This window comes from Hypanus sabinus, chromosome 7, assembly GCF_030144855.1.
Source record: "Hypanus sabinus isolate sHypSab1 chromosome 7, sHypSab1.hap1, whole genome shotgun sequence".
Classification (NCBI taxonomy): Eukaryota; Metazoa; Chordata; class Chondrichthyes; order Myliobatiformes; family Dasyatidae; genus Hypanus; species Hypanus sabinus.
Window position 1 is genome coordinate 159,116,976 of NC_082712.1, and position 25,723 is coordinate 159,142,698.

Genomic DNA, 25,723 nt, shown 5'->3' on the forward strand with positions numbered 1-25,723 from the left:
TGCTTTCAAGAAAGAGTTAGACAGAGCTCTTAAAGATAGCGGAGTCAAGGTATATGGGGAGAAGGCAGGAATGGGGTACTGATTGTGGATGATCAGCCATGATCACATTGAATGGCGGTGCTGGCTCGAAGAGCCAAATGGCCTACTCCTGCACCTATTGTCTATTGTCTATAAAATAACGAAATCATCTTTTGCCTACAGTGATGTGTCATAGGGCAATAAAATGGCTGAGAACCAGCCCCTTTATCTGCCACCTGAGGCAGTTACCAGCAACAAACTGTTGCCTGAGGTGGCGATGTACCTCAAGCTCAGGTGCAAATGGTAAGTGAAGTGTGAGAACCACATGAAGGCCGAATGGACAGGGACATGGAGCAATAGAGCACTACTGCATTAAGAACACACAAAGGCACATATTTTCCACAAGAGTGCAAAAGAAACATGCTGCTCTAAGTCATGGTCATCTTCATCACAATTACCAGAGGAGGGAAATCTCTAAAGCTTAACAAAATGCTCTAAAGGCCTTGTAAATACTCCTGAGGAAGGCTATTTAGGAGGCCTCTTGAATATTTGTTAAGCTTCAGAAAACTAAGTTCTGTGTAGGAAGGAGAGGCTTATCTGGGCCTGAAGTGGAAGCAAATAGCCAGCAATAAATTGAGGAAGAGTTAAAGGCATTGTTATGGATGGAGTACACAAGTATGTTGCTGAACTTTAATTTTTCTGAAGTATGTGAAGCACCATCAATAACTCTCTGAGACGTGAGGCGAGATATAGGCTTTTATTGTCTGGAAGAAAGAACAAGCAGCAATTGACCACCACACTGCATCCTGGAGACTGAGGCCGGGGCTGTGTCTCCAATTGCCTTTATACTGGGGTCTGTGGGAGGAGCCACAGGAGCAGTCAGCGGGGGGGAGCATGCCCAGACAGGTATATGTAGTTCACCACAGTATGCTCTCATACTGTGCCTGGTTTCAGCCTCCCAACAATGCTGGTATTACTGTGTCAACTACAGAAAGATGAACTTTTGAAGTAGAAAAGGAGCACGGGAAACCAAACAACTTAGTTAATTCTCTCTTAATACACCATAATATCATTTGATGCTGAAGTTTAACTGAGGCTTCAAATAAAAGTACAGATAATTGTAAGCTGCATTACCTGGGAAGACCTATTGTCTGTGCACTATGATAGGTGAGATGAACTTTATTTGGATGGAGAAGGAGACAGTGGCAGTCTTTATTAGAATCTGGAGGTTCTACCATTACTTGTTAGGTAAGCTTCCCACACTGGAAAACAACCAGATCTCCCCTGTAGGCCAATCCTGTACCCAGATCTACAATTTTCACTGTTTTTTCACAGAATTTCTTCTGAACTGTGGGTTGATACCTCACTCACTTCACTGCAGGATGCAACCTGCAGAAATAATGAGAATGGGTCTGGATCTGATTCAATGGAATCTGGAAAGAATGTCCACAGAAAAGCAGTTGAAACTAAGAAAAAATACTATGCATGTTATAAAGGGAAGAAGTTCAGATGATATTTTGAGGTATGTGTACCATGAACATCATGCAGATTGGGAATGAGGAAAAGGGATATTGATGTGGTTGTGAAGATGTACAATTCCAAAAATTATCTTAAATTAAGAGTAATGAGAGATTTAGACAGTTTGATGTAGCCTATTTAATTTCACTGCGAGATATCCCACAATAAGCAAATTTGTGAATTTGAGTATGTTCTTTAAGTGAACCCTACAGTATTTGAGTAAAGTTTGGCACGAAACATAACTGAGAACAACAAAAAAGTGAAACCTTCAGTGAGGCTAAAAATAGATGGTATATCAACATCATCTGTTAAGTGCCCAGACCAGTGCAGATAACACTGGTGCAGTAATGGAAACTGAAGAGACATTGAAGCTAGTTAATCAGTCATATTTATATATCCATAAATGTCATTGAGCTAGTTCAAGTCTTTAGGTCTTAAGGGGACAGAGGTGCATCATACATAGATGGATGTGATAACGCTTATAATGTATTCAATCATGTATTGTTATATGCAGTCTAGGAGGAAATTTGAATCAACCAGATGTACCGTTACGCACTCTCCATGTGGTTCACTTGCTATTCTGCATACTATACACGGCACTTCAATGAGAAATCACAAAGGCACATGCACTATAAACTGCAACTTAAAGAACTGGGCTAGCTTTCTTCAGGCAGAGTTAAAATAAGACAAACATTCTGGCAGCCGTGGCACCACTTCAAGTTACGGTTTACAGCCACTTTCTCTGAAGTGTAGTTTTTGTTCTAATCTGGAAAATGAAACAGGGAGCTGCGCGAACATAATGACTAGATTGTTTTCTTAATGTTGATCAGGGGATACATATTGAGTCCTGGGCTCATTCTCCTGCTCCTCTTTGTCAGGCACCATAGGAACATTTATGCCCTCGTTAGAGAGCAGAACAGGCATTGACTTTATGGCTCACCCGAAAGGTATTGGCTCTGTTGAATTCTATTTAAAACTGTGTCATTAGGACTTGCTAATGATCATAAATAATGATCTTGAATATTGACACTAACATCTTTCTGATACATCCACACACATACCTGCTGATTATGTCCATCTGTTCTGACTATTACTTCTTTCTGGTAGTGTTGATGGGTGATTATATTACTACAAGACTGATCCTGAACTTTAGCAGAAGCTTCAATTTTGTCCTATTTATTTCCAGTATTTTATAAGATCTGTACAAGGAGATTAATGTTTTAAATTAAGTCACTTTGTTGATACAAGTAAATTATAACTTTATTTCTTCTCATTGCCTTGAGGTGATCAGGAAATATTTAAATGGAGGGTAACAATTAATAAAAATGTTTACTTTTATGGTTACATTGTGTGCAAATTGTGTGTAACATAACTGCCCAGCAATTATATTACCAGATGAAATAAGACAGAAAAATGCAGGAAACACTCAGCAGATCAGGCAGCTTCTAAGAAAGGGAGTGACTTAAAGATTCAGAATGAAGAACTACATCATGATAATTGGGAAAGAAAGGTAACAGATAATCTAACCTGGACCTATAACTCTTCCTCGTGAGTCAAGAAGGCACAGCAGCATCTACATTTTGTGAGGAGACTGAGTCAGGCTCCCTGTCTTTGCAACTTTCTACAACAGAACCATCGAGAGTATTCTGTCTGGCTGCATCATTGTGTGCTACAGAGTTGCAAGGCTTTGGACTTCAAGATCCTACAGATGTTAGTAAAAACTGTTGAGAAGAACACCACAACCTCCCTTCTCCCCTATTTGTGACATTTACCAGGAGTATTCTATACAAGGGGCCTGAAGCCTACCACCCATCCTACAATCTCTTTGACCCTCTGCCATCAGGAAGGAGATACAAGAGTATCAGGACTAGAACTGCCAGACTGGTAACAGCTTCTTTCTTCAGGTTGTGGGACTAATGACTGTGCTGCCACCACCGAGGTCTTGTCACTAGGACAACGAGCTGTTTACTATACTGTTTACAATTTGCATGCGCGGCATACTTCACATGCACTTTGAATAATATCATATTCACTTACTTGTAGTCATATTTTATTTTATGTACTGTGTATTTTGGAACTGATGAATGGTCTTGGCCAAAATATCGACTGTTTACTCAGTTCCATAGATGCTGCCAGGCCTGCTGAATTCCGCCAGCATTTTGTGTGTGTTGCTCTGGAGGAATCTTCTTTTGCTTGGTTGTATGTATGTACAGATGGATGATAATAAACTTGAGCTTAACTTGAGCAGGATGCGTTTTTAACATCTGGAATATTTTTTCCTGATGCAGCTTGTATTATTGCCACCAGATGGCGATGATACACTTGAAACAGACATGTTTCCCACTGAGTTCAAGGACTGCATGGTTCTGTTCATACCTTTTAGAGGTGTTCTTCTACTACATTCAATTACAGAGTACTGAGTACTTGTAATGTTAGAATTGTTCTGTTTGCCTCTGATAATGCTTCTGCAGGACGTTTTGTAAGGGATGGCTAGAAAAATTTGGCAAGTCCCCACTGACTCTTAGCAATTTTTTATCAATACACCAGAAAATTTTTTCTTAATTTTCGGCGCAGACTAGAAGGGCCGAGATGGCCTGTTTCCATGCTGTAATTGTTATATGGTTATAAAGAGATATTCTATCTGAGAGCAGCTTGATACAATAACTGTTCTGCTCTTGATCACAGGAAAATGCAGAGAGTTGTGGACACAGCTCAGCACATCACAGAAAGCAGCTACTGACTCTGTTTATACTTCTCGCTGCCTCAGTAAAGCAGTCCACTCACCCTGCACATTCTCTCTTCTACCTTCTCTCCCATCAGGCAGAAGATAGAAACTCCAGCTTCTATCCCAGCATTTTCAGAATATTGTACGATAAGCTGGACCTTTGACCTCATGGTCAGCCTTGCACTTGCACTTTATTTTTTGCATTGGTATTGGTATTTCACCTTGTTCTGCCTCGACGCACAGTATATCTATGTGATCAGTATGCAAGACAAGCTTTTCACGGTCTATTGGTACAAAAGACAATACTAAATTAATTTGCTCAGTATGTGCTGCATCGTATCATGTGGACAGTCGTGGTTTTTCCATGACCATGATGGTTCTTGGCAATTGTTTTTTTAACAGAAATGCTGACTGGGGGATACGGAGCTGCTACACCTTGCCAAGCGTGACCTGCAGGCTAGCAGAGGGAAGACGTGCCTTACACCTCCTTTAGTAGAGAAGTATCTCCACCCTGCCACCCATACTAAGCTAATACCAATATCCACACAGAGGTTGTAACGAGTAATCTGTGGGAGCAAAGGGATTGTTGACATTTTGAATCGAAACCCTGCAATAGAAATAGAGTTTGTGGTCTGCCAACCAAATAATATGTGTAGAAAACCGAACGGGCAAGGTTCACAGTAATGTTAAGGAAAGGTTCTGTCTGATTGAATATTTTGAGGAAGTAATAAGCCTGTGGTAAACAAAGCAAATACCATGTTGGAATTTATTTCAAGGGGAAACAAATATAAAAGCAAGGAGATAATGCTGAGACTGCACTCGGAGTATTGTCAACAGTTTTGGGCCCCATATCTCAGAAAGAATGTGTTGTCATTGGAGAGAGTCCAAAGGAGGACTATGTGAACGATGTAGTCTATGTGAATTTTGGGAAGAATCTTGTGATGAACTCACATAGCAGACTGGTCACAAAGGTTAAAATTCACGTAATCAAATGGAGCAGAACAAATTAGATCCAAAGTAACTCACACGCAAGACACAGAATCAGAATTAGACAATTCAGCCCATCGAGTCTGCTCAGCCATTCCATCATGGCTGATCCCGGACCTTCTCACCATATCCTTTAATGCCTTGACTGATCAGGAAAATATCAACTTCCACCTTAAATATACACACGGACTTGGCCTCCACTGCAGTCTGGGGCAGAGTATTCAACGGATTTACTACTCTCTGGCTAAAAATTTCCTCCTTACCTCTGTTTTCAAAGGTCGCCCCTCAATTTTGAGGCTGTGCTGTCTAGTTCTGGACACCCCCTCCACAGGAAACATCCTCTCCACATCCATCCTTTCCACATCTATCCTTTTCAACATTTTGGTAGGTTTCAATGAGATCCCCTGCATTTTTCTGAATTCCAGTGAATACAGGCCCAAAACTGCCAAATGATCATCATATGTTAACCCCTTCAGTCCTGGAATCATCCTCATAGTCCTCCTCTGGACACTCTCCAATGACAACACATCCTTTCTGAGATATGGGGCCCAAAACTGTTGACAATACTCCAAGTGCAGTCTCAGCATTATCTCCTTGCTTTTATATTTGTTTCCCCTTGAAATAAATGTCAACATGGTATTTGCTTTGTTTACCACAGGCTCAAGCTGTGAATTAATCTTCTGGGAGTCCTGCACAAGGACTCACAAGTCCTTCTGCACCTCTGAATTTTGAATTTTCTCCCCATTTAGTTAATAGTTTGCACTGTTGTTCCTTTTACCAAAATGCATTATCATACATTTCCTAACACTGTATTCCATCTGCCACTTTTTTGCCCATTCTTCCAATTTGTCTAAGTCCTGCTGCAAACACATTGCTTCCTCAGCACTATCTACCCCTGCACCTAGCTTCATATTGTAATCAGTGATGAACAGACCTGATGGTCAATGGGGTGCAGAGTTAACCATTCTCAGCTGCCCCCCCCCCCAAGAACTACGAACTATTGCTGTTGCTATGCTGCTCATGAGAGAGAGAGATGAAACACAGGTAAGAACATCTGCTACAGATAAGAGGGGCGGAGAGACTGTTGATTTACTGTATTTTGACTCTTCCTGGATTATTTACCTTTCACTACAAGGACTTTACTTTGCTTGTTAACATTTCTCAGGAGATAGCAGGAGTGGCCTGATTTGATGGACACAGTCATTCAGAGTTGATGGATAGCTGAGACCCCGTGAGTGGGGATAAAAGACAGGTCTGGAGAGACACCCTTCAGACACACCAGTGGACACTGACTGAGTGTTGTGAACCCAAAGAAAGGTGGGGGCTTCAGAGACCAAACCAGGAGATCGGTTAGTAAAGCTCACAGTGTTACAGCAGGGCCGGTGGGGACTTGTGTGTGTGTCCACTCATGCCAGAGTGACGAGTCCACCACAGAAGAACGGTCTAGCTGAAGACCAGAGGGGTCATAACTGAATGGGCACAACAACACAACGGTTTAAGAAAGCCACAAAAGGTTTGCCTGCCGCAGGTGTTGCTATTACATCTTGCTCACTCTCTCTCTCTCTCTCTCTCTCTCTTTCTCCAATGATTTCAACACAACAACCATAACCACCTCAGCATTTATGATCTGAACTGAACTCTATACTTTCCTATGACAATTCATTTACCCCTAGACATCGATAGAGCTTGTTTATTATTGATTATTATTATTCCTACACTTTCAGGTTTATTACTGCTAACTTGTTTTATATGTATATTTGCATTTTTGATATTGTATTGTGTAGTTTACTAATAAACACCTTTAGTTTGGTACCAGCAGACTCGAACGGATTCTTCTTTCTCTGCTGGTCAGACACCCATTTACGGGGTACGTAATGGTATCATCTGCAAACTTTACCACAAAGCAATCAATTCCATTATCCAAGTCATTGGCAAATAATGTGAAAAGTAGTGGTACCAATACTGACCCCTGAGGAACGTCATGGTCACTGGCAGCCAATCAGAAAAGGCCCCTTTATTTCCACTCACTGCCTCCTGCCTGTCAGCCATTCCTCTATCTTTCCTGTAATCCCATAGGATTTTATCTTGTTAAACTGGAGGAACTCAGAAGATCAAGCAACATCTATAGAAAGGAATAAAGAGTCGACATTTCAGGCTATGAAAAGGTAGGAAGTCAGAATAAGATTAACGGAGGGGAAGGAGTAGAAACAAAGAAGTGATGGGTGAAACCAGGTGAGTGTGAAGGTGGGTGGGTGGTGGAGGGGAGATGAAGCAAGAAGCTGGGAAGTGATTGGTGAAGAGATAAAAGTTTGAAGAAGGAGGAATCTGATAGGAGAGGACAGTGGACCATAGAAGAAAGAGAAGGAGGAGGGGCAACAGAAGGAAAGGAAGTGATGGGTAGGTGAAGATGAAGAGTCTCAGCATGAAACATTGGCAGTTTAGTCCTTTGCATAGATACATCTGAAATGCTGAATGCCTCCAGAATTTCTGTGTGTGACTCTGCATTTCCAGCATCTGTGGACTCTGTGTTTAAAATTAAATCGAAAAGTGACTAACTTGCAGGAAACAAATGGTAATGGTTGCTTGGTGTTTTTATAGTTGATGATTACCAACAGAACTTATCAAAGTTCAGTATTGAGCTTTTCGTTTTCCATGACATATACGGACAACTTTGAGTCAAGTGTAGGAAGCACAATAAGAAAGTCTGCAAACGTTGAAAAGAGGCGGCATGGTCATTAGTGAGGATCAATGATCTGGACTGCATGAAGATATGGACAATCTGACCATTTCCGCAGGAGAGTGGCAGTTTAATCCGAGGAACTGTTCGGTAATGCATTGATAAGATGCAATCTTGCAAGGGAATACACATCAAAAGGGAACATATTGAACGGAATGGAAAAATTTAGGTGTCATGGAGTTTTGCATTCTGATTCATTTATTGATTACATGTACATCGAAACACAGTGAGATGTGTTGCTGTGTTAACAACCAACACAACCTAAAGATGTGCTGCAAGTATCATTACAAATTCTGGTGCCAACATAGCATGTCCACAATGCTCAGCAGAACAACACAATAACCTGGCAACATAATACAAAACAAAACCCTTTTCTCAGGTCTATTATCACTGATGTTTGTGACAAAATTTGTTGCTTTGCAGCAGTAGTACAGAAGCAAGACATGCATGTACATACACAGACACTATACACACACACACACACACACACACACACACACACACACACACACACACACAAACACACACACACACACACACACACACACACACACACACTCACACCCACACTCCAGTCCTCAAACCCCGGGGACAGGCTATCATTTGTCACTAGTGGACTGATAGATCCACATATAATGGGCTTTGACTTCCTCAGCGGATTCACAGATCCAGGCATCAGCAGACTTCCTGACTTCAGATTAACATGGAAACATAGAAAACCTTCAGTACAATACAGGCCCTTCAGCCCTTTGGCAATGTGGTACCAAACATGTACTTACTTTAGAAATTACCTAGAGTAACCCATAGCCCTCTATTTTTCTAATCTCCGTGTACCTGTATAGCAGTCTCTTAAAAAACCTATTGTATCCGCCTCCACCACCACTGCATGCACTCACCACTCTGTGTAAAAACTTACCCCTAACACATCCTCTTTATCTATCTCCAAACACCTTAAAACTGTGCCCTCTCATGTTAGCCATTTCAGCCCTGGGAAAAAGCCTCTGACTATCCACACAATCAATGCCTCTCATCATCTTATACACCTCTATCAGGTTCCCTCTCATCCTCCACCACTCTAAGCAGAAAAGGCCGAGTTCACTTAACCTATTCTCATAACGCATGCAGCCCAATCCAGACAACATCCTTGTAAATCTCCTCTGCACCCTTTCTATAGATTCCATATCCTTCCTGTAGTGAGGTGATCAGCAATGCGCACAGTACTCTAAGTGGGGTCTGACCAGGGTCCTATATCAGAATCAGAATCAGAATCAGGTTAATTATCACCGGCATGTGACATGAAATTTGTTAACTTAGCAGCAGCAGTTCGATGGAATACATAATCTAGCAGAAAGACAAAAAACATATAAATAAAATAAAACATAATAATAAATAAACAAGTAAATCAATTACATGCATATAATAGATTTTTTTTAAATGTGCCAAAACTGAAATACTGTATATTAAAAAAGTGAGGTAGTCTCCAAATCTTCAACGTCCATTCAGGAATCGGATGGCAGAGGGGAAGAAGCTGCTCCTGAATCGCTGAGTGTGTGCCTTCAGGCTTCTGTACCTCCTACCTGATGGTAACAGTGAGAAAAGTACATGCCCTGGGTGCTGGAGGTCCTTAATAATGGACACTTCCTTTCTGAGACACCGCTTCCTAAAGATATCCTGGATACTTTGTAGGTTAGTGTCCAGGATGGAGCTGACTAGATTTACAACCTGCTGCAGCTTCTTTTGGTCCTGTGTAGTAGCCCATTCAAACCAGACAGAATGCTCTCCATGGTACAACTGTAGAAGTTTTTGAGTGTATTTGTTGACATGCCAAAACTCTTAAAGCTCCTAATAAAATATAGCCATTGTCTTGCCTTCTTTATGACTACATCAATATGTTGGGAGCAGGTTAGATCCTCAAAGATCTTGACACCCAGGAACTTGAAGCTGCTCACTCTCTCCACTCCTGATCCCTCCATGAGGATTGGTATGTGTTCCTTCATCTTACTCTTCCTGAAGTCCACAATCAGCTCTTTTGTCTTACTGACGTTGAGTGCCAGGTTGTTGCTGCGGCGCCATTCCACTAGTTGGCATATCTCACTCCTGTACACCCTCTCGTCACCACCTGAGATTCTACCAACAGTAGTTGTATAGTCAGCAAATTTGTAGATGTAACATTACTTCTTGGCTCTTAAACTCAATCCCACAGTTGATGAAGGCCAATGCATTGTATGCCTTCTTAACCACAGAGTCAACCTGCGTAGCAGCTTTGAGTGTCCTATGGACTCAGATCCCAAGATCCATCTGATCCTCCACACTGCCAAGAGTCTACCATTAAAACTATATTCTACCATCATATTGACCTACCAAAATGAACCACCCTCACACTTATTTGGGTTGAACTCCATCTGCCACTTCTCCGCCCAGTTTTGCATCCTATCAATGTCCCGCTGTAACCACCGACAGCCCTCCACACTTTCCACAACACCCCTAGCCTTTGTGTCATCAGCAAATTTACTAACCCATCCCTTCCACTTACTCATCCAGGTCATTTATAAAAATCACAAAGAGAAGAGGTCTCAGAACAGATCCCTGAGGTCACCGACCTCCATGCAGAATATGACCCGTCTACAACCACTCTTTGCCTTCTTTGGGCAAGTCAATTCTGGATCCACAAAGCAAGGTCCCCTAGAATCCCCTGCCTCCTTATTTTCTCAATAAGCCTTTCATGGGGTACCTTATCAAATGCCTTGCTGAAATCCATATACACTGCATCTACTGCTCTGCCTTCATCAACATGTTTAGTCACATCCTCAAAAAATTCAATCAGGCTCGTAAGGCCTGACCTGCCTTTAACAAAGCCATGCTGACTATTCCTAATCATATTATGCCTCTCCAAATGTTCATAAATATTGCCTCTCAGGATCTTTTCCATCAACTTACCAAACACTGAAGTAGGAGTCACTGGTCTATAATTTCCTGGGCTATCTTTACTCCATTTCTAAAATAAGGGAACATAATCTGCAACCTTCCAATCCTCCGGAACTTCCCCCGTCCCTATTGATGATGCAAGGATCATTGCCAAAGGCTCAGCAATCTCCTCCCTCAACTCCCACAGTAGCCTGGGGTACATCTCATCTGATCCCGGAGACCTATCCAAGTTAACCTTCGGGTATCGAACCCAGGACTCACCAATGATGATCCTGGATAATGACCTTGAACACTAGGCCTTGAGCTTCAGACTTGCCGATGAGAGGACCCTGGACATTAGGCTTTCTGGTCTCATTGACTCATGTACCTAGGGGACCACTGACAATTGTGCTTCTTGCTTGCATGGATCTCCAATCCAGCAACACTCCAAAGACTAGTAGATTGAGTAGGCATCAGTAAATACCTAGACTCTGGCCTGACCTCTAATTCTCCCATATTTTAGTCCCTAAAACCAGCTGACCCCTAACTCTCCCACAGTCTCCAAAATCACCCCTACAAACGTAAAAACTCATCCATGCCAACCATGTTGCTAGAGTTAGTCCTATTTGCCACTGTTTTGCCCATAGCCCTCTAAAACAGGGGTTTCTGAAGTTTTTGATGTCATGGAGCCTTACCATTAACTGAGGGGTTCATGGACCCCAGATTGGGAACCCCTGCTTTAAAACATCTCAGGTACTGGTCCAAAAACATTCCAAATGATATAACTGTAGCCACCTGTACCACTTCCTCTTTAAGCTTGCTCCTTATTTCCACCAATCTCTGTGTGAAAATATTGCCCATCATGTTCCTTTTAAATCTTTGCCCTCCTATTGACCTCTGTTTTTTTGAATCCCCTAACCCTGGGAAAATGGCTGTTGCTTATCACCTTATCTCTAACCATCATAATTTTACAAACCTCTATGAGGTTACCCTTCAGCCTTTTATACCATAAGACCACAGCCATAGGAGCTTTTGACCCGTCGAGTCTGCTCCGCCATTTCATCATGCTTGATGCAATTTTCCTGTTTTCTCCCCGTAACCCTTCATGCCAAGACCAATCAAACATCTATCAACCTCTGCCTTAGATATAGAACGTAGACAACCTACAGCAGAATACAGGCCCTTCGGCCCACAAAGCTGTCCTTACCTTAGAACTACCTAGACTTACCCATAGCCCTCTATTTTTCTAAGCTCCATGTATCTATGCAGGAGTCTCTTAAAAGACCCTATCATTTCCACCTCCACCACCACCGCCAGCAGCCCATTCCATGCACTCACCACTCTCTGCATAAAAAACTTACCCCTCACATCTCCTCTGTACCTACTTCCAAGCACCTTAAAACTATGCCCTCTTGTGCTAGCCATATACATAAAGACTTGGCCTCCACAGCTACCTATGCCAACTATTCTACAGATTAACCATGCTCTGGCTAAAGAAATTCCTTCTCACCTCTGTTCTAAAAGGATAGCCCTCTATTCTGAGGCTGTGTCCTCTAGTCTTAGACCCTCCCACCCATAGAAAACAGCATCTTCACATGCACTATCAAGGACTTTCAGTATTTGATAGGTTTCAATGAGGTCACCCCTCATTCTTCTGAATTCCAGTGAATACAAGCCCAGAGGTATCAAACACTCTTGATACTGCAACCCATTCAAACCTTGAATAATTCTCTTGAACCTCTCCACTTTCAGCACATCCTTTCTAAGATAAGAGGCCCAAAACTGCTCACAACACTCAAAATGAGGCCTCACCAGTGCTTTATAAAGTCTCAACATTACATCTTTGCTTTTATATTCTAGTGCTCTTGAAAGGAATTTAACATTGGATTTGCTTTCCTCACCACAGGCTCAACCTCCAAATTAAGCTTTATATTTTTTAATCATTATCTATAATGCTTTGTGGTTTGGCTTAACTTTTGCCATTGTTAATATTTTGCAGGTATCTTTGCAAAAGGGAGCCAATTCTGGTACTCTAATTAAAGCAGACAAGTGTGAAATCTCTGCAATGCTCCAAAAGGAACTATTACACAAACCACACCTGTTTTTCCAGTGCCTCATACCAGGAAGCATTTAGTCAACTTTCCTGATTAGCATGCCAACACCTGTAAATTACAAAAAAAAACATAATATACTCAGAGAAAACCTTTTTTTTTATTGCGTAGTACCGGAAAAAGCAGTGTTTTGAAATTTTATTCTAGGCCTTTCCTGGCCATTGGAACAAGCAGACTGTACCTATCCTCAGCACTTTTCTTCACCCTAAGTTACAGCTTCTGGGTCTCTTTCTCCTGCACTACAAAGACCACCTCAATCCATTTCAGCATCCATCTTGGACCATAAAGTCATGATCGTCTTACTTTCAGACGTCGGCAACATGGAAGCACAGCGGTTTGAGCAATCGCTTGACAGCGCCAGCGATCACTGATCAGGGTATGATTCCCACTGCTGCCCGTGCCGAGTTTGTACATTCTCCCCATGAGCGCACGGGTTCCTTCCAGCTGCCTCCTTTATTTTCCCACATTCCAATGACATACGGTTAGGGTTAGTGAGTTGTGGGCATGCTGTGTTGGCACCAGAGGAGTGGGAACACTTACGGACTGCCCCCAGCATATCATAAAGGACGGAAATGGCGTACTCTGCTCTAATTTTCAAACTAAGTGTAACAAATAAAGCTAATCTCTCTCACTCTATCTCTAACATTTCCAGTGCTCTTCTAGCTCAGCTCTCATCTTACACCCAGTGGAAGGTAAACCTTACCTAAAGTTCAAAAGCCTGTATTTTTAATTTATTATTTCTATTTTTACCGGTTTAAATAAATCTTAAATTTAAATTTCAGTTTACAAATGTGCTTAAATTCCTGTTTTCCACTGCTTCCTATCACAAGCATCATTCTCAACCCTACACCTTTGAAAACTGGCCTCTTATGCACCCTCCATTTTTTTTTCTCTTTCCATTGGTTTGTTTTATTACGTTGTTATGGCTTATTTACTTCTCACCCCAATCCCTATTCTACTGCCTTTACCCCGTAACTTTAGACAGCCTTATTAATTGAAAACCTATCAAACTCCAATTTAAAAATACCCAATGACTTGGGCTCTACAGCTGCCGGTGGCAATGAATTCCACAGATTCACCACCCTCTGTCAAACAAATTTTCTCTTCATCTCCATTCTAAAATGGTGTCCTTCCATTCTGAAGCCATACCCCTCTGGTCCTAGACTCTCACATTAATCACAACATCCTTTCCACATCCACACTATCTAGGCCTTTCCAATCCAATCCCACCAGAACTCTGTTGCTCTGTCTCACCCTTATGAGAACTTCTTAAAACCTAGCTTTTGTTGAGCCTTGTCCGATTTGTAATAGAATCCACAACACAAAAACAGGCCCTAGGATGCAGCATGCCCATGATGACTATTGAGCCCAGTATATTTGTTCGCTGATCAGCACTTCATCCCTGGCCTTCTGAGTCTTGACAATGCATCCCAATGCTGTGAGACACTCCCTGCACCTTCCGCTCCGGATGAGTGTTCTAGATTCCAGTTCTTTTCTTTCGTGTCTCAGTTTGACCCACAAATCACATTGCTCCCATTCTGTTTTAAATAAATTATTCTTTAGCCAGAGAATGGTGAATCTGGGCAGCTCGTTGCCACAAGCAGCTGTGGAGGGGAAGTTTTTATGTATATTTAAGGCAGTGGTTGATGGATTCTTGATTGGTCAGGGCATGAAGGGATACAGAGGGAAGGCAGGAGATTGGGGCTGAGAGGAAAATTGGATGTGGATGACATCAAGGAGCAGACTCAATGGGCCAAATGGCCAAATTCTACTCCTTTATCTATGGTCTTATGGTCTTAGCACAAGCTGTTGATGCACTAGGTACCACTCCGGTTCTTTAGACAGAATATCCTTATTTGCCTTGAAGCACCCACCTTGGACAGATCCACAGACCATTAAACCCAGATTCAGATTGCATTAGTGTCACTTAGTCAAGAACTGTTTATGCAAATAGTCTTAAATTTCATATTTAGATTTTATTTTCTAAGTGCTGCAGTGGATCTATGCCAAATATATCTTGTGTGAACTTTGTAAATCCTTGATCCAAGGGCAATTGATAACAAAGCTATTTAATGGATTGAACCAGCATATTTCAGCGGTTAATATAGATCCTGGCAGGAAGCATCTTAATTGCTAAGCAACTAGAAAATTAAATGAAATTCAGGTTGATCCGTAGTATGTTGCTTTATTTATTCTGATCTGCTGCCACCTGTTTTAAGTGTTTTTAGTTCAAGGCTATTTTATTGTCTGAATTTAAAGGGATATAAGTCTTTATCTCTGTTCTCCCACTGCAATTGTACCTTTTCTCATTTGCCTCTCACTTGCTGCCACAAGCCGCACTTTGTGGAAACATTCATTTAGAAGCATTTTGGGTCTCGAAATGGAAGATGTAAGTTTAAGAACTGCATAATGCAATGCTAAACGTGTATCGCTATTTGGTATTGGGGGTGGGGGGGGGGCTACTGCACAGGACCGTAATGAGCTACAGAAAGTTGTAAAATTAGTCAGCACTGTCATCAGCACTACCCTCTGTGGCTTCGAAGCCATCTTCAAGGGGCAGTCACGAGGAAATCCGCATATGCTGGAAATTCAAGCAACACACATGAAATGCTGGTGGAACGCAGCAGGCCAGGCAGCATCTATAAGGAGAAGCACTGTTGACGTTTCGGGCCGAGACCCTTCGTCAGGACTAACTGAAAGAAAAGATAGTAAGAGGTTTGAAAGCAGGAGGGGGAGGGGAAAATACGAAATGATAGGAGGAGACTGGAGAGGGTGGGGTGAAGCTGAGAGCCGGAAAGGTGATTGGCAAAAGGGACACAGAGCCGGAGAAGGGAAAGGATCATGGGATGGGAGGCCTCGGGAGAAAGAAAGGGGGAGGGGAGCACCAGAGGGAGATGGAGAACAGGCACAGTGATGGGCAGAGAGAGAGAGAGAAAAAAGGAGGGGGAAAAAGCTAAATATATCAGGGATGGGGTAAGAAGGGGCGGATGGGCATTAATGGAAGTTAGAGAAGTCAATGTTCATGCCATCAGGTTGGAGGCTACCCAGCCGGTATATAAGGTGTTGTTCCTCCAACCTGAGTGTAGCTTCATCTTGACAGTAGAGGAGGCCATGGATGGACATATCAGAATGGGAATGGGACGTGGAATTAAAATGTGTGGCCACTGGGAGATCCTGCTTTCTCTGGCGTTCCGAGCGTAGGTGTTCAGCGAAACGGTCTCCCAGTCTGCGTCAGGTCTTACCAATATATAAAAGGACACACCGGGAGTACTGGACGCAGTATACCACACCAGCCGACTCACAGGTGAAGTTTTGCCTCACCTGGAAGGACTGTCTGGGGCCCTGAATGGTGGTGAGGGGGGAAATGTAAGGGCAGGTGTAGCACTTGTTCTGCTTACAATGATACGTGCCAGGAGGGAGATCGGTGGGAAGGGATTGGGGGGGACGAGTGGACAAGGGAGTCGCGTAGGGAGCAATCCCTGCGGAAAACAGAAAGGGGGGAGGAGGGAAACATGTGCTTGGTAGTGGGATCCCGTTGGAGGTGGCGGAAGTTACGGAGAATTATACGTTGGATCTGGAGGCTGGTGGGGTGGTAGGTGAGGACAAGAGGAACCCTATCCCGAGTGGGGTGGTGGGTGGATGCGGTGAGGGCAGATTTGCAGGAAATGGGAGAGATGCGTTTGAGAGCAGAGTTGATGGTGGAAGGGAAGCCCCTTTGTTTAAAAAAGGAAGACATCTCCTTCGTCCTGGAATGAAAAGCCTCATCCTGAGAGCAGAGGCGGTGGAGATGGAGGATTTGTGAGAAGGGGATAGCATTTTTGCAAGAGACAGGGTGGGAAAAGGAATAGTCCAGGTAGCTGTGAGAGTCTGTAGGCTTATAGTAGACATCAGTAGATAAGCTGTCTCCAGAGATGGAGACAGAAAGATCAAGAAAGGGGAGGGAGGTGTCAGAAATGGACCAGGTAAATTTGAGGGCAGGGTGGAAGTTGGAGGCAAAGTTAATGAAGTCAATGAACTCAGCATGCGTGCAGGAGGCAGCGCCAATGCAGTCATCGATGTAGCAAAGGAAAAGGGGGGCATGGATACCCATATAGACTTGGAACATGGAGTGTTCCACAAAGCCAACAAAAAGGCAGGCATAACTGGGACCCACAAGGTCTTATAGATGCCCTCTATAGATGCTGCCTGGCCTGCTGTGTTCCACCAGCATTTTGTGTGTGTTTCAAGGAGCGGTGCCTTTGAAGACGTCCATCCTTAAGGACACCCATCACCCAGGTTGTGCCTCTTCTCATTGTTTCCATCAGGAAGGCAGTACAGAGCCTGAAAGCCACACTCAATGACTCAGGGACAGGTTCTTCCCCTCTGCCATCCAGTTTCTAAATGAACATGGAACCCATTAACTAACTCTTTTTTTTCTTTGTTTCTTCACAATTTTTAATTTAACTACTTTATATATATATATAGCAGTATGTATAAATTTTATATATAATATAAATTACATTGCAATTTATTTATTATTTTCTATATTATCATGAATTACATCTAACTGCTGCCACTGAGTTAACAAATTTCACAACCTTTGCCTGTGATACTAAACCTGATTCTGACTCCGATATCATTTGTGATATTGACTAGGAAAACATTCAACTTATGCAGTTGAGTAAATTAAGGTGAAATCTTTTCAAGGTTTATCTGTATCCATTTCCTGTAGGTGAGGCAGCTGTGAAGATTAACGTTTTCCTTGCTGCTGTGACTTAATGCATGAAACCACTTATCAGCAAGTGAAGAGATTTAACATCTATCCCAAAGTATATGTAAAATATCACTTCATCTTCCTCAGAAGCAACTTAACAGATAAGGATATACAAATCTATGAAAGGATTCCTGCATCATTAACTCCCTTGATGATACTGGAAGAACTTGTAAACCTATAAATAGCTCAATTCACAAAGCAGTACTGAAAAATCACTACTTATTATTTCTCTGTATAATAATCAGCTTGGCAGCTTGATCTCAACCCATAATTTCCTTATGTTTAAGCTAAATTAGTAAATTGGTACCACTCACATCTGCCATAATGAAACACTTTGAGAGGATGCTGACAGCTAAAGTTAACAGCCAAGCATCTTCAAAAAGTGATCTCTCAGAAAGGCAGCATCTATCATTAGGGATTCCCATCACCCATTGTGATGGGTGATTGTGACCCGTTGTGATGGGTTCCATTGTGACCATCAGGTACAGAAGCCTGAAGGCACACATACAATGACTTACAACAGCTTCCTCTCTGCCAACTGATTTCTGAATGGACTTTGAACCCATGAACATTACCTCACTATTTTATTTTTGCACAATATATACTTCTTACTGTACCTTATAGTTTTTTATTATGTATTGCAATGTACAGCTGCCTCATAACGGCAAATTTCATGACATACACCAATGATAATAAACCTGATTCTGAACCCTTGCAAAATCAACAATCCTGATCTGCAGCAAATTGCTGGCCACTGCACCAGGCCTATAGTGGAGGCAATCTCACTGGCTCTCCACTTCTGCTTTTGTGCACCTAGAAAACAGCAAAACATGCATTGGGCTAAGAGTTATTGATTACAGTTTGCTTCTCAATGCCATCATCCATTCAGTATTAATCACCAAGCTTCAAAACCTGAGCCTCTGTACCTTCCCCTGCAACTGGATCCTTGACTTCCTCATTTGGTGACTATAGTCAGTACCGATTGATTGTAACATCTCCTCCTCACTGACAATGGACACTTCAAGAATGTATACTTAGCCCACTACTCTACAATCTCTACATACATGACTGTGTGGCTAAGCACAAATCAAAAGCGAAATATAAATTTGCAGGAGTCACCACTGTTCAAGGTAAAATCTTGACAAGGAGTTGTACAGTGAGATAAATCGGCTGGTTGAGTGGTATTGCTGTTGTAACTCAATGTCAGCAACATCAAGGAAATGATTTTAGATTTCAGGAAAGAGAAGTCAGAAGGACATAAACCAGTTCCCATTGAGGATTCAGCAGTGGAAAGGATGAGTACCTTTAGGTTCCTGTGTGTCAACATCTCAAAGGATCTGTCCTGGAGCCAACATATGATATAATCAGAAAGAAGGCTCACCAGCAGCTCTACTTTGTTAGGCATTTGAAGAGATTTGCTTTGTCACCAAAGACTTGCAAATGTCTATAGATGAATAATAGAGAGCATTTGGACTGGTTCCTTCATCACCTGATATGAAGGCTCCAACGCACAAGATCACAAGAGTCTGCAGAGGGTTATAGATTGATCCAGTTCCATCATAAACACAATCACCAGGGACATCTTCAAGAGGTGGTGCCTCAAGAAGGTAATGTTCATCACAGAGGACTCCTGTCATCCCAGACATGCCCCTTCACATTGCTACCATTGGGGCAAAGATAAAAGAGCGAAAAGGCACACACAACAATTCAGAAATGGCCACTTCCCATCCACCATCAGATATCTGAATGGTCCATGAACATTACCTCATTATTTATTATTATTGCACTATTATATTTTAAGTAATTTATGCCTTTACATTAGACTGCTGCTAGAACAAAACCATCAATTGTGTATCATACGTAACAGTGTTAATACCTGATTAGGTTCAGGAACAAATTGGTTTGTGTCTGTTGTCCCCTGTGGACTGGTGCTACAGACAGCATTAGAAGCTGGCCTGTAAAGGATGTGAATCTGATCCGGACTTGGAAAGTTGGCATGTTGAATTGGCAGCGGCAGATTGTTAAAGAGAAGGATAACAATTATCTTTAATTGTCATATGTACATTGAAACAGACAGCAAAATGCATTGCTTCTGTTCAGTCAAAGCACAAGGATGGTGCTGGGCAAGAGTCGCCACGCTTCTGGTGCAGCATCGCAGGCCCACAACTCACTGACCCTAATACGTATGACTTTGGAATGTGGGAGGAAACCAGAGCTCCTGGAGGAAATCCTTACTGTCATGGAGAGAACATACAAACTCCTTACAGTCAGTGGCAGGACTCGAACCCTGATCTTATAGCTGGCACTGCAAAACATTGCACTAAATGCTACTCTACCATGCCACCCATGGGGTCTATTCTCAAATTTGTATCCTACTGGTAAATTCCTATCTCCCTCTCAGAGGGAGGAGAGAACACTAAAAGAAAATATTATTGGGGAGGGGCACAATCAAGCACCTTCACGAGGGAGTGCTGTGGACCTGGGAGAAGCTCTTCAACTCCCCCATGCACAGCTTAAAACTTTGCCATATAGACAACAGCCACAGCACTACCCTCACATCCTCTCATGGTTGCCTCTTCAAATAAGTCCTTGACATAGCTCAAAGACTTAGCAATTTACTCAAAGGCACATGTTTTCCAATTTACTTCCAATAATGACAACATTTGACCATAAGAAACAAGAGTAGGAGTAGGCCATTCAATCCATCAAGTCTGATCCATCATTCAGGAAGATCATGGCTGATATGGCGTGGACTCAGCTCCGCCTTCCTGCCTTTTTCCATAACCTTGAATTTCCCTACAATGCAAAAACCTACCTAGCTGTGTCTGACGTATATTTAACGAGGTGGCCTCTCTAGATTCCTGGGCAGAGAATACTACTCTTTGAGAAAAGCAGTTCCTACTTGTCTGCATCCTAAATCTGCTTCCCTGAATCTTCAGGTTATGTCCTTAGTTCAAGTCCCACCTACCAGTGGAAACAACTTTCCTGCCTTAATGTTATTGATCCCTTTCATAAATTTAATATGTGCCTATAAGGTCCCCTCAGACCTTCTGAATTCCAGTGAGCATAGTCTCAGACGACTCAATCTCTCTTCATAGGCTAACTCCATCTCCGGAATCAAACTGGCACACTTCCTGTGCTCTGCCTCCAATACAAGTTTTTAAAAAAATTTCTCAAGTAAAGAGATCAGGATTGCATGCAGTACTCCAGGTGTGGCCTCACCAGTAACCTTTCCTGTTGCAGCAAAACTTCCCTGCTCTTAAATTCAGTCCCTCTCACAATGAAGGCTAAAATTCCATTTGCTTTCTTGATAACCTGTTACACCTGCAAACCAACCTTTTACGATTCATTGATAAGTTCCAAAATGGCTGAGCCCCTTTTAACATTCTGATGCGAAATGCTGACTGTCCATTTCCCTTCATAGATGCTACCTGAGTTCATCTAGTAAATTGTGTGTTACTCCACATTCCAGCATCTGCAGTCTCTTGTGTTTCCCTTATTTTATTTTGACTTAACTTGAAATGGCATTCTATACTGCCTTGAAAAAGTATTCAGCCCCCACAACTATTTTCATATTTTACTACCTCATTTTCTAAATTTAAAAAATATTGAAGTGGGATTTTTGAGCTAGTCTACAAAACATTGCCCAGCATGTCAAATCAAAGAAAACACTCCAAAACCTGTCAACAATTTACCAAAAAATTAAAAAGCAAAAATTTGAAGTTGATAACGTATTCATTTCCTTTGTAACTTTCTTCAGGTGCAATACTGTATATTACCTTACCAACTCACCTAATTTGTTGATGTAGAAAATTAGGTGGCCACCTGAATACATACTCTCTTTCTCTGTAAGGTCGTACAGTTTGGTAGATTTTCAACAGAACAGACCCAGCTGAAGACAAAAGTGCATTCAAGACAAGTCATGGAAATAAAAAATAGAGAAACATAGATCTGGAGAAGTGTACAAGACCAACTCAAAGGCTCTGAGCATAGCACAAAGTGCACTGCAGTTCATCATGAAAAAGCGGAAAAAATATGAAACCACAGTCACACTGTCTGAGCCAGGCCACCCCTCCAAACCTGGTTGCTGGAGAAGAATGGCACTTGTAAGAGAAGTGACACCAACAGTCACTCTCAGCGAGCTGCAAATGGAGATGAAGTTCATGGCTCCACAATCTCCAAGGCATTACACAAAAAAGGTATTTTTGGAAGAGTGGCAAGGAAGAAACCCTGGTTTAAAAAAAGCATAACCTTGCCCGTTAAGACTTTGCAAAGCACACTTAGAAGATTTGGTAAAGATGTGGGAGAAGATCTCGTGGTTGGAGGAAACTAAAGTGGAACTCCTTGGCCTCAACCCTAAGTGGTACATGTGCAGTAAATCTGATACTATGCATCAGCCAGGTAACACCATCCCTACCATAAAGTATGATGAGGTAGCATCATGCTATAGGGATACTTCTCAGCAACAGAAGCAGAGGCAGGAAATCTGGTCAGGATTAATGGGAAGCTGAATGCTTTACAGAGAGATCCGAGGTAAAAAACTTGCTAGCCTTTGCCAAAAAGATTAAACTGGAGAGGAAATTCAATTTACAGCAGGACAACAACCCAAAGCACACTGCCAGAATAACAATGGAGTAGCTTCAATGATGATAGCTGATGTCCTTGTTTCGCCCAACCTGGCAAGACCTCAAGATTGCTCTCCACTGGGGTTCCCCAACTAACCCGGAGCAGCTTGAGCAATGTTGCAAGGCGAAATGAGCAAACCTTGCTCCATCACGTTGTCCAAACATAATAGAAACTTACCCAAAAAGACTACTGGCTATAACACCTGTGAGAGGTGGTTGAGCTAAGACCTGAACAAAGGGGGGTGGGGGATACTTTGGAACTGCTGACATTTTAGTTTTTGAATTTTTAGAGGATAGTGAACTTGGGTAATTCATTGCCACAGAGGCTGTGGAGGTCAAGTCATTGGGGATTTGATTAGTTTATCAAAGGATGATGGAGGATGGGATCAAGAGGTATAACAAGTCAGCCATGATGGAATAGTGGAGCAGACTAGATGGGCTGAATGGCCTAATTCTGCTCCCGTGTCTTATAGTCCAGCACTTGGCACTTCTTGTTTCAGGTGAGCATATAAAGCAATATTTGTTCAATAAGTCTTACACTCAGTCCAAATTTATGTTTTGATCAACAGGCAGCATTCTATTATTTGTCTTAGCCAGTAAAAGCCAATTTGTTCCAAGTTATTAGCCATCTCAGCCAAATACATTAAAATGATGACTTCTTCCAGGTGCAAAAACTGAATTCACTGGCAACTTAAGCTGTAAACACTAAATGATATATTTAACATTTGTCACAATATAGATGATGAATATGTTTGTATTGTCTTCAGAAAAATGTCTTTTTCCCTTCCTCCCTTCATCTTAATAGCTCATTATAACCAGCTTTTCAAAAATAGATTGTTTATGTTTTGACTGATGTGAATCATTGCTGCAATCTCAGAGCTCCAGTTACCACCAGTGAGGAAATGGAGGAGCCAAATAATGGGAACGATTGGCTGAAGTAAAACCCTAAATCCTTTGATTCTGAGGTGATAGCATTGATGCAGTATAAAGGGAAACACAGCCTGCACGTATCTGTAGCATTACTGATGACCGTAGCTCCAAGAAAACTACATTGTGTGCACATACAAAGGTTTCCTCATTTTCTACTTTTCTTTGGCAGCATGCTCAGTAATGTTAATTGTTCTTTAAGATATATTTCAGTGTTTCAGGCTTGGGAAAGTGACTATCTGCATTTAAATTTTTATTCTTTTATATAGAAGAACCAGCAAAATATGAATGAAAAAGCATGTTTAGTATAATCTTAGTATATTGTTGAGAAAATAATAAATTAGTGATTGTTATATTTATACAAGATTACAATATGTGTGCAATTTTATTTACTGTATATTGGACATAAGTGACTTGTGACAATTTAAGTGTCATATAAATAGCTTTCATGTTAAACTTGAATGAAAGTATTTCAGCTGTAATCCACTTTCAAAGTATGATTTATCTTGCACAGTCCAACCTAAAGCTGTGAGGTTTAATAATGTAAAGATGGTTGATTGATGTAATAATGTGTGTTAATTAAATAATTTTATTTGTTTCTGATTAGTTTCATGCTCCAAATTATGGTGACCAAGATCATTACAATTCACATATTTTTCCTGTTGCTGTACTGGATGTCGGTGAAGTGTCAGAACAGATGCCAGTTGACGAATGTTACAATAGCAGTGGAAAAGGAGGAGTGTGGATACTGCAGCACAGTTAACGTAACTTGGTGCTCTGGTTATTGTTTTACTAAGGTGAGAAAATCCACATCACTGGCTACAGGATTTCTGTGATGTGAGTTTAATACACAATAGGCTGTGATACAATAGAAGCAATCTCAAATTCTTCTACAAGAGTAAGGGAAAGTTTTAAGTTAATTAGAAAAAAAGCAGAGATTATACTGATGGTACATGGAAATACCAAAATCCTTAAAATGAAACTCAGTAGGCTTATCTGATCCAAAAGAATGAAGATTTTCCAATGTCAAAATTAATTATATGTTGCTTTTCATTTTTTTTAACTTCATGTCTGCCCAGATCATATCCAAAATATTTTCTGATTTATTTATGCATTCATAAAAAAGTATACTTCTCATGGGCACATAGTTATAAAACTGAAGTGTATTGAAATTTATCCTGGTTGCTATGTTAAAAATGTTCAGTTAATGTAATATTAATGTAAAAATGTTAATTTCAGATACAGAATTCCATTCACTGACACTGAGATATTGTAAAATTACCATTTCAACCTAGTACACAAAATTGCTCAATAGAGTGGCTGAAGTATTTATTGAATAATATGGCAGCATAGCCTATAAAATGCTCTTGATAATGTAAGTAATCATAATCAAAAAACATAGTGTGTTTGTGTCTATATGGGGTTTAATTTAGAAATGTGCCTTTATTTCCTTTTTAATCGAAATGTTATATATTTTTTTGTTTAGGATCCAGTCTGCAAGCACTCTTTGCTTTTTGTCTATCAAGAAATCTGCAGTTATAAAGAAATTGTCTATGAAACCATAACCATTCCAAACTGTCCTCCCAATGTCGACCCGTATTTCACTTATCCTGTTGCAATCAGCTGTCAATGTGGAATGTGTGACACTGAAACCACTGACTGTACAGTTTCAGCACTGGAGCCAGCACACTGTTCCTTAACACAGCAACGGGGAAAGGACAGTAACGATGTGTACCTCACTTCCAACCCGTCCAGTTGAAAAGAACATGTGATTCACGTGCCTGACATTCAAACCTGACTTTGGAGAAACTCAATGAGACCTCAAAGAATATTATCATTTTTACATATATGTAACTATTAAATTAGGGATCATGTGATGTGTTTTCATGTTTTAGTAATTTTTTAAAAATATTTTAATTTAAGGAATATATAAAAGATAACTCTTAAAGCAGCATGCTAGATGGCCAGCACCATTTGTTAATCTGGTCAAGTGGTTTTCTACAGACAGCACACAATAAACTACAATGCAAGTTATGTGCACTGGCAAATAAAGTCACTATTTTGGCAACTAAATTCCATTGGCTTTATTTTACTTATGTTTAGTAGATGTCAGTTATAGGTATTCGAAGCTGCTAATGCATTTCATATACTTAATCCACGGTGGTGTAATGGTTAGCACAGCACCGTTACCACTCAGGCCGTTCCAGAGTTCGGAGTTCAGTTCTGGTGCCGTCCTGTTAGGACTCTCTAGATCCATCCCGTGGAGTGCGTGGGTTTTCTCCTGGTGGTCTGCTTTCCTCCCACAGCACAAAGGCTTACCAGGTAGGTTGATTGGTCATTGTAAATTGCCCTGTTATTAGGGTTAATCAGGTTTGTTGGGAATTGCTGGGGCAGCGTGGCTTGGAGGGTCGGAAGGGC

At 41.4% G+C, this 25,723-nt stretch overlaps 1 protein-coding gene across 1 annotated transcript; it reads left to right on the plus strand.

Moving 5' to 3' along the window:
- Positions 1–223: 223 nt before the first annotated feature.
- fshb (follicle stimulating hormone subunit beta) lies at positions 224–25,064 on the plus strand. Its single transcript, XM_059976381.1, has 3 exons — positions 224–321; positions 23,913–24,102; positions 24,792–25,064. Exons 1-3 carry the CDS (start codon positions 224–226, stop codon positions 25,062–25,064), a joined length of 561 nt encoding a protein of 186 aa, XP_059832364.1.
- Positions 25,065–25,723: the final 659 nt, after the last annotated feature.